Source organism: Cloeon dipterum, chromosome 2, assembly GCF_949628265.1.
Source record: "Cloeon dipterum chromosome 2, ieCloDipt1.1, whole genome shotgun sequence".
Classification (NCBI taxonomy): domain Eukaryota; kingdom Metazoa; phylum Arthropoda; class Insecta; order Ephemeroptera; family Baetidae; genus Cloeon; species Cloeon dipterum.
The window spans coordinates 13,689,474-13,708,675 of record NC_088787.1 but is presented as its reverse complement, the minus strand read 5'-3'; the positions used below and the strand labels follow the sequence as shown (position 1 = coordinate 13,708,675).

The 19,202-nt window shown below is 39.9% G+C and overlaps 1 protein-coding gene across 5 annotated transcripts in view; it reads left to right on the top strand.

The window, feature by feature from the left end:
- The window catches only part of LOC135935323 (diacylglycerol kinase eta), a 43,938-nt gene that overhangs the window by 14,841 nt on the left and 9,895 nt on the right, over positions 1–19,202 (top strand). For all 5 annotated transcript variants that reach the window (XM_065477569.1, XM_065477568.1, XM_065477567.1 and 2 more), the window contains 5 exons: positions 3,459–3,542; positions 4,355–4,465; positions 15,656–15,788; positions 16,277–16,413; positions 17,894–18,288. In XM_065477569.1, the coding sequence (XP_065333641.1) occupies positions 3,459–3,542; positions 4,355–4,465; positions 15,656–15,788; positions 16,277–16,413; positions 17,894–18,288 (860 nt within the window). The remainder of the gene's footprint in view (positions 1–3,458; positions 3,543–4,354; positions 4,466–15,655; positions 15,789–16,276; positions 16,414–17,893; positions 18,289–19,202) is intronic.

The window sequence follows — 19,202 nt, the reverse complement described above, 5'->3', positions numbered from 1 at the left end:
TAAGAAAAATACCACAATGAAATTGCTGTGATCTATCCTAAAACCAGTTAAGGTGCGCGGCTAGTAAAAATTGTTGCGAAAACTGATCTCACACACTATTGCACTGCTCATCAATCTGTTCCAGTCCCTCAGCCTCATCAGCAATTTGCCTATAATACAAAATTCAACATCACAGTGCTAATACGCAGAATATTTTGAACCACTGGTAGAAACAATCGTCTGCACTTATTGCGGAGTACAATCGAAAAGAGATCGCCCCGCCAGTCATTCTACCTATGCGACAAAAATACCCTCTTAGAAATTCTCAAGCCTATATCCAGTGTTCAAATCGACACAGATTAGAGTATTTTTTCTATTTCATTCAATTTCAAATTTAAACGATGATCTTATTCCAAGATCGTAAAGTTTGTTGAGAGTAAAATTGATTTGGGGATAAAAGTAAACAATCAGAAGCTTCAAAAGTCTTTCTCAACAAAACGCTATGAAAGAGCGAGGCGGACTGCTAAGTCCTATCGGCCAGCAAGAAGCGAACACAATGATAGAACAAGTTTCAATTATCGGACGTAATCTTGACCAATCCCTTTTGGAGCAGCTCGTCCGATCGCGATTCTGTGAGGGTAAAACCCGCAGGTCACGAGCCGCGCGTTATTGCGAACATAAGGAAAGTCGAGAGCCCGAAAAGCTACTTAAAAATGTATTGCGTTGGGCGGCCAAGGGAAGGGAAACTAACTTTTCGCGCTCGTGCTGCGAGCTTGAAATTTTCACGAGCGAGCGGTGCTCAACACGGTGTTTCTTCTTTCAAACGCTTCAATCATGAATTATATAGACAAGGGGCAGCCGACTCGAGGAGAGGGATGGAGAAAGTGCATTTTTCGCCGCACCAGCAGCTATATTATAGCCTCCGTTCCCTCGCACGCCCGCTCACCTCCCTCGGCGTGTATAGTATACGAACTTGTTGCGCGGCCCGGCGGGATCGATTTATACATCACGCAGCCAGCGTGCTCGCTGCTCCTGTCGCCGCGGCTGCAGCGCACCAACAACAACACCGGCGTACGCTTTTTAATTACCAGCCGCCCGCAGACATTGCACGCTTTTGCGGTACGATTTCCCAACCAGATTTCGTTACCTACCGGGTCTGATCGCTCTTGTCCCCTATTGCTTGCAACGTAACATGCTGTAGGCTTGCGGACCAAAAAAGCATTGAAATCGCCGATTACTTTATTTTAATTTGCCTCCATTTCAGATCACTGCTTAGCTTATTTAAAAGAAAAATTAAAAAAATGTGTAAGTCCTGCGTTATTTAAATTGCTTACGTTGCCTATAGAATAATACATATAACTATAGATAGAGGTCATCGTATATTTTTAATAAAAGGACTACTTGCAGGACTCCTGCTGGAAAATTGAGCTGAAACAATCTCAAAAGGACACGCTATTTTTTACATCTTTTGTTCAATTTATTGACATCGCGGTCTACGTTTTAAATCTAACATTCGTGATTCTTCTACCAAATAGTCAAAAACTTTTTCAAGAAAATGTTGACTCATCTGTAGATTATATCTTCTCCGTTTATATTGGCAACCGGTGTGTTCTTTCTAGCTTTTTGTTATTTTGAATAACTTTTCTCCTTGAACGTGCCTTATCACCAAGTTGATTCTCTTAAGCCACGTGAGTTGGCAAACACGTTCCTTGAGCTCAAAAGCAGCAAATTAATTTTGTTGAATCACTTTCCGCCACGCATATATAAGTTCACTAAAATAAAGCAAATGTCGTCATGTCGACCGGTAAATCAATTTTCGAATTATTCTGGCTTTGCTCTCAAGTGTTGAGTAATAATGTCACCCTTTGTTCTTACTGCTTATTATATTTTTGTTCCAATTAATTGGTTGGTGCTAAAAATAGTTATGCTTGCTGTACGTGAGGAAAACCAGCCATAACATTTTGCTGAAGAAATTTTCCTGCAGAAAATTAGGATAGAAATTAAATATGTGTTCGTATTATTAGTAAATTGTTAGAGTGGCAGAAACCTGGCTGAGATGAATAGGAGGCAACAACTTGAACAAGTACGTTTAATTTCTCTTCATGACTATAACAATGTCATCTTGATTGCGCGATACGACTTAACTTAATTCCTCTCTTGCCTTTTCAGCATGCACTATACGAGTGGCACGGGGTTAAATTTTACGTCGGGATTGAACCATAATTATCTAAAAAAATTAACTACACTTTAAATGAGCCATCTCAAAGTAAAACTCTTCTGGTCTAGGCAAAAACAAATTTTAATTTGGGTTGATTTGTGTGATATGTCTAGTCACATCAGTGGCGCGCCATAAATCTCGAATTTGAATCCCAGACCTATCTATATATGCCAGGCAAAATTAACTTGAATTTCAGCGTGCGAGTCTAATGGCGTTTAGGCTGGTTCGCGCATTGTCTGAACGAGCGTCAAATTACCGGGTAATGAGCTCAGAAATAGTTTGCAGAGCAAATCCTGGCACATGATAAATTGTGCAACCCTCGCCGCTGTGCATGCTAACAAATTCCCTCTAGTCACCCCCATATTTGCAATGTTGCGTCGGCCCACTTTCGGGTCGCTGCCTTGGCGCAGAATTACGTTTAATTTGGCGGTGCAAGAGAATTTCGCTCCATTCAACGCAACTCGGGCGTACAAATGTAGTCTGATTCCGCCGCGCAACGCAGTTCAACTCAGAAATGGAGTTTTAGGAGTGTTCTTATCTTTTGGAATCATTTGTGCGGGCTGGGTATGGGCTTGTAAATTTATTCTTATTTTAACATTTCACAGAGCACAAAAGTTATGTTCGTGTATCCTCACAATTAGTGATAAATACATTGACGTATCACAGTCAAAATAAAGATAGGGCGACACTACAGGCGAACAAGTTAGCAAAGTCTCTTGTCCAGAAGGGCAAATCCGAAGTAGGCCTAGACTAGCATAGCTTCTAGGATATAAAAACGATTAGCGACTGAATTGCATTTTTAGATAGCAATTTCACAATTTCAAATATAACAGTGACTAAATTTCTTACTGATAGGTGAGAAGAAAATAAACTCGCATCAGCAATTCCGCCAATAGACCTTAATGAAAATGTCTGTCACAAGAAATAATCAACCTGCTTCACTGCTCTGGTTGCAACTTTATCGCGTCAACTGCGCATTTTACTTAGTTAGGAAAGATTCGTGATTCGTTTGATATGATGCTGATTCAAAGAAAGGCGTCCATTTTACCTCGCTGACATGCAGGCGGAAAAAACTCCGCCGCCGTATAGATTAACAGTGATAGGAAGCAGGTGGCGGCTCATTAAACAGATCGAATTAAGAATGCTGAGAAGGCGAGCACCTGAGCCAGGCGCTCAACTCAATCAATAAATTGCGGCCGGCAACAATTATAGGCTCTCCCATTTCTTGCTAATCAATCTTTCTTTCTTTCTCTGCTTGCAGGCAGCCATTTTTGATGAAATTGACCTGCGGGATGCGAGCGTCGCCGAGTGCAGCGTCAGGGGATCCGATTACCTTGGCTTTCAGGTGAGGACCACGCAGGGTGCATTATAGTGTCCGCTTTCCTAATGGAACATGGCCTGCTAACTTGGTTATCCTGGCGAAACAATGGCCTGCTGTGCGCAGAGTGGCTCTCGTGCCGCCTTTTGCGCCCAGCACGCGAGCCGAGCCGGACTGCAATTTATAGAAATGGCTTTGTCTGCAGAACGGACCTGAGAACAATTAAGCTCTTGGGCAAGGCCGTTTGAATGGCTCTTACCTCTCACTCGGTTCCTTTTTATACGCCGCTGCTTAGCAAGTTCTGTTCACAAACGCCATAAAATGCACCGAGTTTCTTGGTTCACGACCGTTGATTTTGCGAGCAGAAGCCTTTCTTGAGTTCCTTTCACTATATAACTCTGCAACAAGGGGAGTGTAAAAACGCAGGACATTTTTTCAATTACGCAATAAATAAGTACCCCTTGCAAATTAAATAAATTCTCAAACATTGTATGCTTGTTGTTAATGGTTTTAATGGTCAATGTTTTTATTAGTTTATATGAGCTACTGATTGCTGTACGTACAGTTTTTGGATCTCAAATAAACCAAAATATTGCAATACACTAGCCGTGGTTCCTCTAAAAACTATTTTTTAAACTAGAACGAAACGATTTGGTTAGTTTTTGTTCATTACTTTAAAATCAATTCAATTTAAAATACAGTCCAACAATGTCCCCCCATTTTTAACTATTTTTTGCACGGTCTATAATCCGTTTGGCCGGGAAAAACTCCAGCGCACCGCAAAAAAATTGCCTGCGCCAGTTTCTCACATATACACGGTTTTTAAATTATTTTTTCAGGTAATTACAGCGAATCGGAGTCTGGTGCTGTGCGCTGACTCGCGCTCAGACATGGAGGAATGGATGGCTGCCCTGCGGGCAGCGGCTGCTGGGGAGCCCGAGATAGTCACGGTAAGGTCAAAGTTCACCTCTCTAGCCTCCCGCATGACGCAGCGAAAATGATACCCTTTGTTGGTCAATAATGCCGTCCAGCCACCATTCAGTATACGGAAAATGGAATATTTGACCAGAATCAAAATCATTTTTAGCTAAAACCGCGTTGTACCAAAACTAGTACCAAAATTAATTCAAGTGATGGTTGCGTAACATATATATTGTTTCTTAACTCTGACTGACGTATGAAATCAAAGTTTATAACGTTTATATGGCCAAATGTTGATATAAATTTTAGATTTAAGCAAAGCTTCGTCGCACGCCCTCCATAGTAGGTCGACCATGATATTGTTGTTTTCATGGCACTGCTGGCAAAATGTGGGTCCCCGATAATGCATCATCTTTCTCCGGTTCCGCTCTCAGGCTCCAACAGTCCATCACTCGCCGGACAAAGCTTACATTAAGCAGCGTATACATTTAGTCCCGCTTAAATTATAAAGCTTTTTCGTCCGCTTTTCCTCTCTCCACGAATATAGAGCCACTACGCTAAATTACAGGGTGCAAAATGGACCCTCTGCGCGTCACTTCGTCGTGTTGGGCTCGAATTATTCCTCTCGCGCTGCTTGCCAAATCGAGTATGCGGAGGGAATGATTGAAAATTAAAAATCGCTATGAATGTGGGAAAATAAATATTATATTTTCTTGTTAGAGTAAGCGAAATGAAAAGAGAGAGAGAGAGAGAGAGTTTCAAACATAACAAACTATACAAACATTTTTAACATCACATGCTAGTTAGAGAAGCGAAATGTTTGTGAAAGCATATTTTAATTTATTTTGTATGTCACATGGTAAATAATTCAATAAATTGGTTTCCATATACTCATCAAAATGAATAGACCAACAGCAGAAAACCATCTCTTATTTTGTTGGTGCATTGATTGGCAATATCTCGAGGCACAATCGAATAAGAAATAATAAAGTGCTATAAAAACCTTGAAATGAATAATTTATTCGACTGAAATTCAAACACTTTTCTTGCTTCATGCGTAATTTAATGGCTTTTAAAATAATTAATTTGATAAAAAATATTAAAAAAAAACAATTTCAAATTTAAATTAAATATTTTTTAATTTTGATCGTTTATTGTTTGTCTAGAAGGCTTGCGATCGTCAGCAAAATGTCCAGTGTGTTGTCGCCGTCATTATCTTCGCCCAAATTCTCCTGAGAATGTTTTTTCCACGCGCGGGCGTAACGCTTGTGAATTTCTGCACGCGCCCTCCTCCGCTCTTGTGGCAACTTGTTCAGGTCGCGACCTCCATTCCCAGGGTGGAAAGCGACCTTTGACTCGACGCCTGGCATCGGGCTCCAGGCTGGCCGGGGCCTGGCGAGGTTGGAGCTGTACAAGCTCTGCGTCCCATCGGGAGTTCGGCATTTTGGGCTGAGATTTTGCAGCGTGGGTGGCAGCGTCCGGCGTTTTTGCTCGTTCAGACGGTCCCACCAATTTGCAGTGTGGTCCTTCAATAAATCAAGCGTCACCCATTCACCTTCCAGTTGACATCCTATCAATAACACTGGCCGACCGGTGTCGTTGCTGCCCACCGTCAGCAGCACGTCCACCAGCTTGCCAAATTGCTTCGGCCGCGCGACAAGCGCCCTCGTCTCTGGGTTCACGATCCGCACTACTACCTCGTCATTCTCATTTTTGCCGCACGCATGCTTTTTCATTGGTCTTCGTCGGGCCTAGTGGGTTTGAAAGGCTTCGAGGGCGTGATTTTCCGCCTCTTCGGGTCGATGCAATGGTTTCAACAATTAAAACTTACTTGCTTCCATTGTTCGTCGCAGTTTAAATTTTTAACTTTCCTGTTGACTTGAAGAAGTTCATAAAGCTCTAAATCAATAAATTGTTGATAAATTTAATTTTTTTTGAATGTTATGTTTAAGAAATAGAGATGATATGAAAGGGCTGAGTGAGTGTTTCATATTTAATCGGATAATTTTTTTGGTGTGACATTTCAAGATGGTTTTTAATCATTTTGATAAGGGTGGATTCTATATGAATCAAATATTGAGTTTAGTTTTCCAGACTAAACTGTTCATTATAATCAGGTCCTGTTTTATTGTTTGCATCAACGGATGGAATGAAGAACAATAACCTGATGCGTGCCGGCAAAATAAACAAATCACATAGGAAGTTGAAGCATAAACAAGCATAAACAGTGTTTTCAAAATCACCATTCAAAAGGTTGACACACGTGTGTAGCAACAAGTGGAAATGTTGATCCAACGCATCATATATTTAACTGCTTCTTTACTCGTGCATATAATATATTTACCAACTACAATTTAAAATAACCTCATGTCTCTTAAAAAGAGTTCAGCCAGCAGTCAATGCGTACAAGGGGTCGTTGGTAACTGCACTAGGTACAATAAAATTCGAGCCGTAAGTCCATAAATTATGCAGTTTTGATAGATTTAATATTTGTTTCCTAGATCTTTCTTGATAATGCTATCCCTGATGGTAAAATTCGTCCTATAAATTTAATTAATTATTTTTTCGCTATTCTCGTGCAGATTTTGTTATAAATGAAAATCGTAAGTACATACAACAGCTTGAAATAATGGATAATAAAGGAAAATTAAAGGAAATTAAATTAAATTAGTTACTATGAATCATAATATCCTGATTTTCTAGCTCGTTCTAAAGATCTGCTCCTCAATGGTGGCATTCTAAGCGGTTACAAATTTGAACGCAAAGGACGCGTCTATTATAAAAGCAATATTGAAGTATCTAAATCCATTTGCTATAATTGTGAAAAAAACTTCCATTTTTTATAAAGGTTCCATTTTACGAAGCTGTGACCAGCTGCATCGTTAGAAAAATGGAATTGATTTCTTTTTCAAGTCTTGACGCGGAATATCAATATCTTCATGAGTACAATTACGCCTGGAATATGACTATAAGTCCGTTGGTAAACGTTGAATCAGATGAAAATTTAAAATTTCACTTCCAGCGGACTACTTAAAAACTGATATCCAAGAGCCTGCATTTAATGGAAAATATAAAGGTGCTTGGTTTTCCGTTAAAAAAATTAATAAATAAGAATGCATTTTTAGAACTGTTTTGGACAAGTGGTGCCCCGGTTCAAATAAAAAATAGTTCTCTAGTAACCTGGTGCTCAACAAACGAAACTTGCTCATTTCCAAAACAAGTCAAATACATCAATAACAAAGCCGAATGTTTGGTGCTGAACAGGACAAAAAGGATTCTTGTCAGCCGAAATTGCAAAGAAAAACATAGGTTTTACTGCAAGGTTGCTGAAATATTTGGTGATCGTATAGCTATTTTGATATAATTTTGTCGTTGCAGTACTCTTGCAAAGAACCCGTGTGCCCTCCTATCGAGCTATGCAGATTTAACGTATGCGCAAATCAAATCCAACGACCTTTACTATGCTCCTGTTATTTTTAGTACTCGTTGTTTGAAAGAACCCCGAAGGGACTAGAGCTCAAAGGTTTCTTTATTTCATTGATAGCCACTCTAGGCGGAGTATTGTAATCCTTCTTCGCAGATGCATTTCAATACGGAGATTTCTACGAGCACCCTTATACGAAAGGGATAGATGGTAGCTCTGTGAAAGCTCGGAAAATTATATATCTACTCGGAAATCGAAAGGTTTGATGACTTGTCGTAATAAACACAATTTTCATATTAATGTTCCCTTCGTTATAAGGTGACTTGGAACGAAAACTTAAAAATGTGCTGTGAACTTGGCATGAAACCTTTGTCATTTGGCAACACACCGTCACTATCGTTGTCCATTATCGGTATGGACGATATTTTTGCAGATAATAATAATATTCCTCTTACTTGCACAAAGGCTCCAACAAGATGTTTTGGACTGGTGGCACGCGTCGCGGCTGTTCAGGCCAGTACAAGTGGTGCTACAGCAACCAAAAGGAATGGTTGTACTCCGGAAATGTCTTTAACTCGGACCAAAATGGCGCCTGCGTTTCCCTAAGAGCATACTATACTATGTTGAAAGAGCGTCTGTCATACGACATCAATGTTCACCTGATTCATGATTTGAATTTTTCACCCTGCGAAACGAAACTTCATTTTGCGTGTCGCCTCACCGATGAGGAGAACAGTCCTGAAAACCTGACCCTTACAAAAGTACTTCGTGATATAGAAAGAAATTTCACCGAATGGAATAATATTGAAAAATGTCCACTAGCAATATGCGGATGATATCGTGCCCCCAGAGCCAGATGTTTGCGAAAATCACATTTGTAGCATGCTGCAAAACGAAATCGATTATGACGTAATAAGTCCAAAATCAGTTTGACTCTTTCAACTCTTGAAATTTTAGATGAACTTGGTTTCATATACAGCACAGGAAATGAAACCATGTCTATACCGTAAAATATCGGAAAATTTTAATATCTTTTATTAGTGATGTTGATTATTTTAGAGCCGTACAAATTGGGTGATTGGTCAGAAGAGTGCGGCGTGTTAACATTACGTCCGAAAAAATCAGTATTGTTGATAATAATAGTGGTGGTCTATTATTAATACAAGATACATCAACACAGGCCACTTGGCAGCAAGCTGTTAAGATGTGCGACTCATTGGGTCTTAGCCTGGTCTCTGTCGCAAGCTTTGATAAACAAATGTGCATGGCGAACATTTTGGACAAGAGTATTTTAAGTGGCTTTCATTAAAATATCTGTCATTAACCACATTAAATGTGCTAGAAAACGAAAGTGGAATTAAATATTGGACCTCTGGTTCTGATGTTGACTGTCCAGGAAAATTCAAGTGGTGCTCCAGAAAAACGCAAAGCTTCATTTTCACAGACTCATTGGCTTGGAAGGAAGACCACGTTAATTTGACCAGCCGCTGTGTTTTCATCGAAAAAGATGGTCAAAATGGAATGGTATTATTGGGAAAAGAGGACTGCAATCTGACGTTGGACTTCGTTTGCGAAGTATGATTAAGTTGCATTGAATTTACGTTTAATATAAAAATACTGTATGGAACAGACAAAACCTGAGTATAAAAAGAGAAGTGATAACATATTGAAAGAATGCGTGATCATTTCAATGATTAAGAAACGTAAGCCATTTTATATGTTTTGTTCATGGAATTTTACTCTTTTAATTTAAGGTGAACTGGAAAAGTTTTCAACAGATGATATTTCTAGATTTTCCTACAAAATGAAAGTAAAATGCAAACATTAACCATGGATAACATCATAGTCTACTTAAAAATCGCTATTTCAGTGTTTAATGCGCTGCATTGCGGAGACCTTGAATTTTGTAATACTTAAAATTATTTTTTTTTGTTTCTGCCATAGAGGTTTAATATTTAATAGCTTTCGGAAGAATATTCGATTATTCTTAATAAGGTATTCGACTTCATCGACAGCAACTTGATTGCATCAGATGTCAACATCACAAATAATGTGGATTCCGGCTTCCTAGACAGATTGTCAGCCAAAATAGGTCAAAACAAAACAAATCTCTTTTTGGATTATTTTGTTGGGGAAAAAATTGACTCGATATCCGATAAAAACGCACGGTTTTCATCGGCGCTGAAAGCGAAAATTGATCTGTGCTACAACACTGGCAAGCAATACGTTGAAAACTAACGCTATCAATTGAGCACTACTGTGTTTATTAGTTCCAAAGTTGGGAGACGCATGCTCTTACGTCTATAGTTTAGTAATGTGTGTTGTTAATGGATCATCAGACCTGGAACGGTTCTGGGAAAAATTTATAGATAATGACTTGGTCAAAACTGAGGTAAGAACATTTTGTATAAATTCCGCTACACGTGTCATTAAATTGGTTGTATCACTCATAGAACGTAAACACTGTTAGCGGTGTTCGCAGGGCTACTTCATATTGCACAGCATTGGGTTTGAATGCCAGTTTTTTAGGTGTAGATATTTGCTCGGGACTTTGTAAGCATTAACTATTTCTTAATATCTCCTATAAATTTAAATATTGTGATTGTTTAGTCTCGGTGAACCTTACAATTCCAATACATCTTCTTAAGGATGGTACAAAACTTGCAAGGTTGTCAAGGATGGATTATGTATTTTATCATACGCTTTGAAGATGTATTTTTTTAATATTGAGTAATGAGCTTTCAGCCAGCCTTGACAATGGTTCAACCAGAATGTAAATTGTATGATGGCACCTTGATGGTTGCTGATACTCCTGAACGTTTTCAATTTCTCTACAACAACACAAAAGGAAAATTTCAAGCCATCCCAAAACTAGAAATTGTGTAACAGAACGAACTGTCATAATTACAGAGATTCTTGACCGAGTTGAGTTTAAATCTGCTGGTGCGTGGATCGGTTGGGATGAAACCTTCGAGGACAAACAAGGTGTAACTCGATGGTGCAGCAACCCGACAGTCGCCGTGCCTGTGCCGATTATAGGAGACAAAAGCCAACCTTACATTTTAGTATCTAAATTAGAGCCAAACCCAAAAATGTATGCAGTCCCGATGGGGGAAGCTAAACTTGGTGTTTTTTGGATCTGCATGGTTAAGAAAAATGACCCGTGTGCATAAAAATTTGAATTGATAAAATGTGACTGCATAGTTACAAATAATTTGCAATTTTTCATTTGCATGTTAATCAATATGTGACTGGAGGAATTTTGTTAAATATGTACATACATTTTGAACGGCTCAGCACTTTCCGTGGGCTATGAGCTCACTGGGTCCCAATAACCGAGAGGATAACATGGCCGCAAAGGAGCTTGGGCCCAATGTGGTTATTTTTCCGCCTCCCCGCTCCCCGCACCGAGGTCATTGTTTGAAATGCCGGAAACGCCAGATATTTGTCCCTAAAGCCGCTGGAAATGTGCGAAAACCAGCAAGTGCGAGTCGGCGCCGGTGCGCCTCCCAGCCCGTTAAGCTACATTTGAGCATTTCGAGTAACTTAACTAACCGCTTTTTGCCATCTCTGACTTTGGAATGCCCGAAATGCTTAAATGCCTTTCAATGCCTTACAATGTTAGCAATTGCGTAACAATGCCAGCCAACCGGCTGGTCATATACTAATAAATATGTATTCAAGCACACGGCATTTTGAATGAAAATATAACCTGTTCTGTACTCACGCGATATGTCTTTTGGAATTGAAGAAATTATTTGTCTTCAAACTCTCAAATAAAAAATATGTTTTTTGGAAAAGTGATTAGTTTCACCACTTCTTCCCTCAGCCAAAAATGTCAGCAGATTTGTGCGACAGCTCAGAAAAGTGGCTTGTTCTCTACGTTTGAATAGGCAGATACTAATTAGCGACTTTGGTACGCCTGAACGGCCGGATGTCGCAAGGGAGTCAAGTATTGCGACAGTAGAAGTTTCTCATCCGTTGCTAGCATATATGAGCCTACTCTGGGGTATTAATTCAATAAAATCTCGACGGGAAGCGCAAAAGCGGCAACACGATCTGCTGCCACCGTTACAGCTAATTAAAATTTCAGTTCGGCGATGATGGCTTTTTGTATTGTATAATATATGCGCGCGTGTGTGTATCGGGCGCGAAACCTCGCTAATGCGCCTCTTAATTAGCTGAGTTCAATTCAGTCAACAGTGTTCGTCTTGAGAGCAGAAGACGATAATGCAGACGCGCAGCAGAAGCAGCCGCGCCTCGTTTGGCTCCTTTGAAGCTGAGCCAAATCTTGATAGAGCCAGAAGGCAAAAGCTCCGCGTGCCTCCTGATAGCAATCACATAAAATGCACTTTCATCAACAAAATATTACGCTCCCTCTCGCCCCTTTTTTGTCCGCCGGAGGCTTCTCGCGTTACACCGACTGCTGTCTACATATATCGCTTTTCAACGATTCGCGATTGCACACACGCTGTCCCCTTTGACTCTCAAACGTCACAGCCCTTTTTTCTCTCTCCACTAGGTTGAACCTAGAGTATTCTTTATTCATGACATTTTCGAAAACGCATCAAACATTTGTCTCTCTTTGAATTTTTTTGTGTGTTGCTGCTGCTTTATTTCTTCGTGTTTATTCTTGCAATGGTCAATACAAAAAAAATATGAAACTTTTATTTCTATTTAAACGCCACTTCAAAGGTAGCAACCAACGGAACGATTTATCTCCATAGTATCGAGCTACGCATAACGCAACAAGGCGTGTGTTCATCGTTAAGATATACTCACCGCCGCCACCCTCGTCTAACAATGAGGGCTGCATGGCATCAAGTTACACTCACCCCTGCCCAAGAACTTAAACAAAACGATAAAAATGACAGCCTGTAACATTATATGGGCTGTAAAAAATCTATGCTTCAACTATACGTTTCGTGGAGGACACATCAATTAATACGTATCACAGAATTTTATCGATCCTTTTTGGTGATTTATCTTATGTCACTTTAACTACACTACATTCAATTCGACTAAGCTGCTCGCGTTCAGCTAGCATTGATAGATAGATAGATAATTTTATTTATTTAAGACGTTTTTCCTCATTATATTTACTATAAAAAAAAATCAGTAATCAAAGAAAGCGATGAAATGTAGTCTTAACCGGATATGACTTGGCTTGATTCATTCCAACAATCTTTTAGACATCTCAGTTTTAAAAGAAAATCTGACTTGGGATGAATAACGATTTTAACTGTGGCTCAAAAGTCTTGAAATTCCGTGAATCATGCTCATTTTTGTTGCCTTTAAGGAAATCGGACGCACAGAAAATATTGTTCACAGTCTTAATCTTAAACTCTCGTATTTTGGGAACTAGCTTTTTTTCTTAACCGCGCGCTTACCGCTTTCTTGGAATAAAAAACCAAAACCGCGTTTGCGGTTAACCGCATTTTTACCGAAAACCGCATTTACTAATTTAAGTTCAACTTTGTTTATTGTTATGAGCCATCAGGGAACTTTGCACCATAATTGCCCACATCCAAAACCAAAATTGTAACAAAGCATCATAAAAGATAGGCTTGTTCGGCAGTTGTTAAGTAGGCCGCACAGACGAGATAAACATAAAATAAAAATATTACAATTTTATCTGCGCTAATTGTAAATTCCAATTTTAAATAAATGGATAAAGCTTAGTGAATCACTATCTCTGTCAAAAGTTGCAGGATGTATGAATTCAACGAGTAATTAAAATCAATTATTTAGCTCCTGTGATTTAATCAATTTCGTGAAAATCCTCATTTTGAAAATGTATTCTGCAGATAAACTTTATCGTATTGCAATACATATTCGTTATGTTTCGCATTGTTCGTACATTCGGCACCAGCACACAGACAATCAAGGAAGCAGAGATATAATCCAACTATTCCAGTTGCTGCACCCAAGGTCTTTCGCGAAGCAATTTCACGCTGATCGACCTATTTCACAAATCTTTGGGCGCCCGCGTCAGTGTTCCGAAATCCCTGGTTTTGAAAGGGAATCGATCTGTGGCGGCGACGGCGGCTTATTCCACAACCCTCTCTCCGATTGGATTCGCGCTGCGCCTCTTGAAAAACCAGACGAGCGCAAAAACACGCGGCTGGCAGCCTGGTGGAAATCTTAATCCGAGCATGAAGCGAGCTGGCGCTGAATTTGCACCGCGGGATTTTGCCCGACATGGGTCTGCAGGTCGGAACAAAAGCCGCTCGAATCCACTCCGAAAAGGGCTGTATACGCGCGCGTACAGCCAATGCGTGCAGTTTTGCGCGCGCGTGTGTCTTTTGTCCCTGCAGATGCTGGCTGGGGTTTCCAGCCGGAGATGAATGCCTCCGCTGCCGCACAAAAACATAATGGAAATCGGCGCAGCGGAGATATCTTCTGAAAAAAGTGCGCGAGGGTAGAAAAGAAAGAGACGACGAGTCGCTCGTTGCAAAATAATGCGAATAGCGCGGAGGCTGATGCTGCAAAAATTGATCCGTTCGAATCTGACCAACTGACGTCGGCAAGCTTCTACCAAAATTGATGATGTGTACTGCCATTGGAGTTAAATTGAACAATCGAATCGTTGGAATCCGCGGCGTGTTTGAATAGTTCGATTATCTATCAAGCTGAAACCTAATCCATGTGCAACACAATATAGCTGTGATTATTGATCTCAAAAGAGAAGAAAAAATAATCACATTCTTTCCTCACAAACGAGTAGCTCAAGTGGAAAGGAGCCTCCCATAGGGCTATTTGAGGGAAAGGGTTAAAAGTTTTTTCATTGCCAAATCCGTGCAATTTGTAAAAATGCTAGCTAGTTCATAATCTCATCAGCTTGGGGAATCGAGCTGCACATATTTCATTCTGATCTGCGGTTACTTTTGCATCGTGGTGACCTTAGGTTCGAGCAAACCTGTATTTGTTGCGAAAAATGATTTAAAAATTATAGGGAGCATTAAACTAACACCGGACCACACATATAGCTATAAAGAACTGACTTCCAGCTTGCGGTATATTTGTTATATCAAAAAAAGAATGCCTTTTAGCCTGTCAAAACAGGCCCAAGCACAAGCTACAATCTAAATTCGGATTTTAACAATTATTCTTGGATTTGAAAGCTCTCGACCCTGTTTTCATAGCAACAGATGGGCTTTGTTTTTCATACAACTGAATCAGGATTTTGTACACCAATTATTGAACATTTTGAAGCACTAACTTGGGTACTTCTTGGGCTTAAGGGGAAAAGGGATTTTTTATTTGTCTGCATCAGTCCTCTTAAACATTTTTGTGATATTCAAATTTATTAAAACCAAACGTTTGTTCATGCATTTCCATCTCAAAATAAAATTGGCTTCACTTAAAATCCTCTACCCACCAAGTCAACCAATTAAATTTCTACGAACAATGCCAGTATTTGTAGCGATAAATCTGGAGCGTGCAAATAGAAATTCAACGCAGGCAACCCTCTATGCTCCGTTGAAATAATAAATTTATCAGACAATTGCTTTCAAATCTGTCCTGAATGGGGACCAGATCGATGATTTCAATTCAGCAGCCCCGCGGGGGCGGGGGGCGGGGGATACCGCTCGAGAGCAGAGAAATAAATTCCGCAAACCCGGCGTCTAATGGCACCCCATACATACGCAGGCAGGCCGGTCTGGAAACATTTATTATTTCACCCCTTCGGTAGCCGCCCGCTTTCTGATGAAATATTTGAAGCGCTCACTGCAAATAATCCACCTGGCTGGGGCCCATTTCCACTCAATCGAGCTGTTCATCTTGTTTGCAGGTGCCAGGATCTGGTCGGCCGAGGGCTATGTCCACCTCCGCCCAGGCGGAGGTGCTCTCGGGAAATCACCACTGGTACGCCAGCTCGCACGCCAGACCCACATACTGCAACGTCTGCAGAGAAGCACTCTCTGGTAAGCAATTTGTAAATTGTCTCTCATTCGCAATCGACTTTGTCTTTTGACCTATCCGTGAACAAACACAAAACTTTTCTGTGACGGTGCTGCAAGGCTAAAGGATATCCAAACAGAAATCCTTGGAAGTCTCCGATAGAGCGTTAACTTAAATAAAGCTATTCTCTTCTTTGTATTTTGCTTCAACCTTTTTAGTACGATATTTGTTTATTTTTTTTAATATTTTTACAATCTTGGTAGAAATACCTCTAAAAAATTAGGTTTGGTTGGATTTAACTTGTATTTTTTAGTTCCATCGTTTTTACTAAATAAGTTTCTTTAAACTGAGTCGGTCAAGATGTTGTTAAGCTTAAACCTCTTAACCTATTTCCATTTCAGGATTAATGAAGCAGTTTTGAGACAAAATGTTTAGAAAATCTCTGACTGAGTTAAAAGCGAATTCCCTGTTTTCTGAACAATTACTTAACAAATTATAAAATAACTTTCAGGAGTTACATCGCACGGATTGTCATGCGAGGTTTGCAAAATGAAGGTGCACAAGAGGTGCGCGTGCAAAACGCTCAACAACTGCAAGTGGACCACACTGGCCAGCATAGGACACGAAATCATCGAGGACAATGACGGGGTGAGTGAAATCTGTCAAATTATTCTGGGCTGCCGGTTTATTGATTTTTAATCGAGCACAGCGGTTGCAGCTTAGGCTTAATCGGCGGTTGATTGGATTGGTTGGCGTAATTAGATAAATTCGTTAAACTTGCTCCCGGCGTTTGATTCAAGCGTTTCAATCACATACTTCATGCCACTATGCTTGAGCTTTAATTACCCCGTTGTTCTATGTGTATGACGTTTTCCGTGGCCTCTAAACTGTAATTATCGCTAGATATCTCAAATAAATTGACTTAAAGCGAATTTATAAAATTTATTCTGTGACGTTTTTGATAAATAAATTTGTCCATATCAATAAATGCGGTTCTGTTAGAAAAATCAAATCTTTTGAATGACAGAACTGAAAAAGAAATTTTCCAGGATGAGCTTTTACTCAGTTGTCTCTGTCAAAAATAAAATATAAATAAAAATTTTAGATAGCAAGAGGCGGAAAGGGAAAGAAGGAAGGCCTGAAATAAATCTGGCTGACAATGAGTAGAGAGCAGTAAAGCTGTAATAATATTCAAATTAGACACGTCGGCTCTAATGCACATTTGAATTCTAATATTGAATGTATAGGACCACTGACTACTGCAAATATGTTTCCATCTTTGATCATTTGTATTAATAGAAAGGTGTTGCAAATTTCAAATTCTAATTCTTTAACCTGCCCGTTGGCTCGGATTGTCAAAGTATTCTTAAGAATTTAAAAGCAATTGGGAGATATTTTAGCATTTCTGGGATCTATTTCTAGCTGCCGAATGTCAGAGATGGCAAAAGGTGATTAATTTAGTGACTTGAAATGCTCATATAGCTCAACAGGCTTGTAGGAGGCGCCACTTGCTGGTTTTCGCACCTTTCCAAATGTCTAGCGTGTCAATGAAAGACCTCGGTGCTGGGAGGCGAAAAGACGGCCACGATTGGGCCCAAGCCCCTCTACGGCCTATCTGGTCTCAAGCTATCCTCTCGCTGGTGTATCCTCTAGAATGGTTTTGTTTCAAATTAGTGAGAAATCCGATGAGTGCTGATACACTATAGCTTTTAATTTTTTAAACATTTTCAACACGAGGAAATTTAAGATTTTTGTTAAAACGTTGAAACGGAAAAGGAAACCAAATATTTAAGTTTTAAAAGTTTCTCATGTAAGCCGATATTAAAAATTAAAAGAATAAATTCAAAGCAATGTCCGGATTTTATAGAAATAATGGCTCATTCCTCAAATGGTTTATCATGAGAAAACATCATAATTAAATATTCAATATAAAACGCTTTAAAAATACCAGTGGAACACATCAGTTATCTATAAAATATTCCCCAATACGAGAAAGTAATTTTTTAATTTGGACTACCTTGTCACAAATTTTCTCTTAAGTGTTTTTTTTTAATTATGGTAGCATAAATACTATATAAAATACATTAATTATTTCGCTCCTTAATTACGTATTCCTCTTTTCACGCAGAACATCACGATGCCCCACCAGTGGATGGAAGGAAATCTGCCAGTGTCAGCCAAATGCAGCGTATGCGACAAAACGTGCGGCTCGGTGCTGCGGCTGCAGGACTGGCGCTGCCTGTGGTGCACGGGCAGCGTGCACACGGCCTGCCGTCCGCAGCACTCCGTGCAGTGCAACCTGGGGCCGGCAAAGGTCAGCGTGGTGCCGCCCACGGCCCTTCACTCGCACGGCTCCGAGGAGTGCTGGGACGTGGGCCACGGGCCCAAACTGTCATCGCCGCTGCTCGTCTTTGTTAACTCGAGGTCAGGCGACAACCAGGGGCTCCGCTTCTTGCGCCGCTTCAGGCAACTTCTCAATCCGGCGCAGGTGTTCGACCTTGTCAGCGGAGGACCTGCCCTAGGGTAAGTGGTTTCCACATTTTTTTAATGATTAACTCCTACAATATCAACGTTAATATGAATTTGTTATAAATTTCTTTAACAAAAAATTTGTGCAAAAGACAACAAATAATATAAATGGAGATCAATAATATTCACTGCTCGTTTTTACGTTGGCGGCTTGAGACTTAGTTAAATTTTCCTTATCACAGTCGGGGAAATGGTAGCAAAAAGAGCAACTCTCAAACGAAAAATTTCGGTGTTTGCTAATCTGTACGTCAGCCTGGATTTCATTAATTCAGACACAAAAAATATTCTAAGGATTCTAATTTGTGAAAATCCCTTATATTAAAAAATGGTCAAATCGTCTCTATTCTATTAGCTCACGATCGGAGCTATGGCTAGATTAAAAAACTTATAAGCTGTGCTGACGGATGATCTGATGACAGAATATAGGTTGGAGCTGACTAGAATTATTATTTTTTATTTCAGTTCGATTTTAATCTTTCGATAGAACAGGGTTGTTTATTTTCTTTGCTTAATTTTTGATAGGTATGCAACCAGTGGAACATGAGTGTCAGAATGTTTGCCTAACCTTTCAACAAACATAATTTTTTATGAAATTCGAATCTGGTTTGGTTTTTCAATGGTTCCTTTGACCATTCGCACATTTTAAGCAATGAAACATTTCTCAAGAGCTTCTTAAATTAAAGGGATCTGCTCAAACAGCGGGAGTTCACGTCTAATTTGATTTTAATGGACTCAAGAGAAATTATCCAAAATGCAATATACGCTCATGTTTCTGTCCTCCCAGAGGCAAGTGAGTTTTGGAACTAAAAGTACAGCGCTCGTCACATGAAATGTGATAGTTGCACCATGTGAACGCCATCAAGGAACTTTTATTACATTTGCATACTAGATCTCTGGAGACACTATTT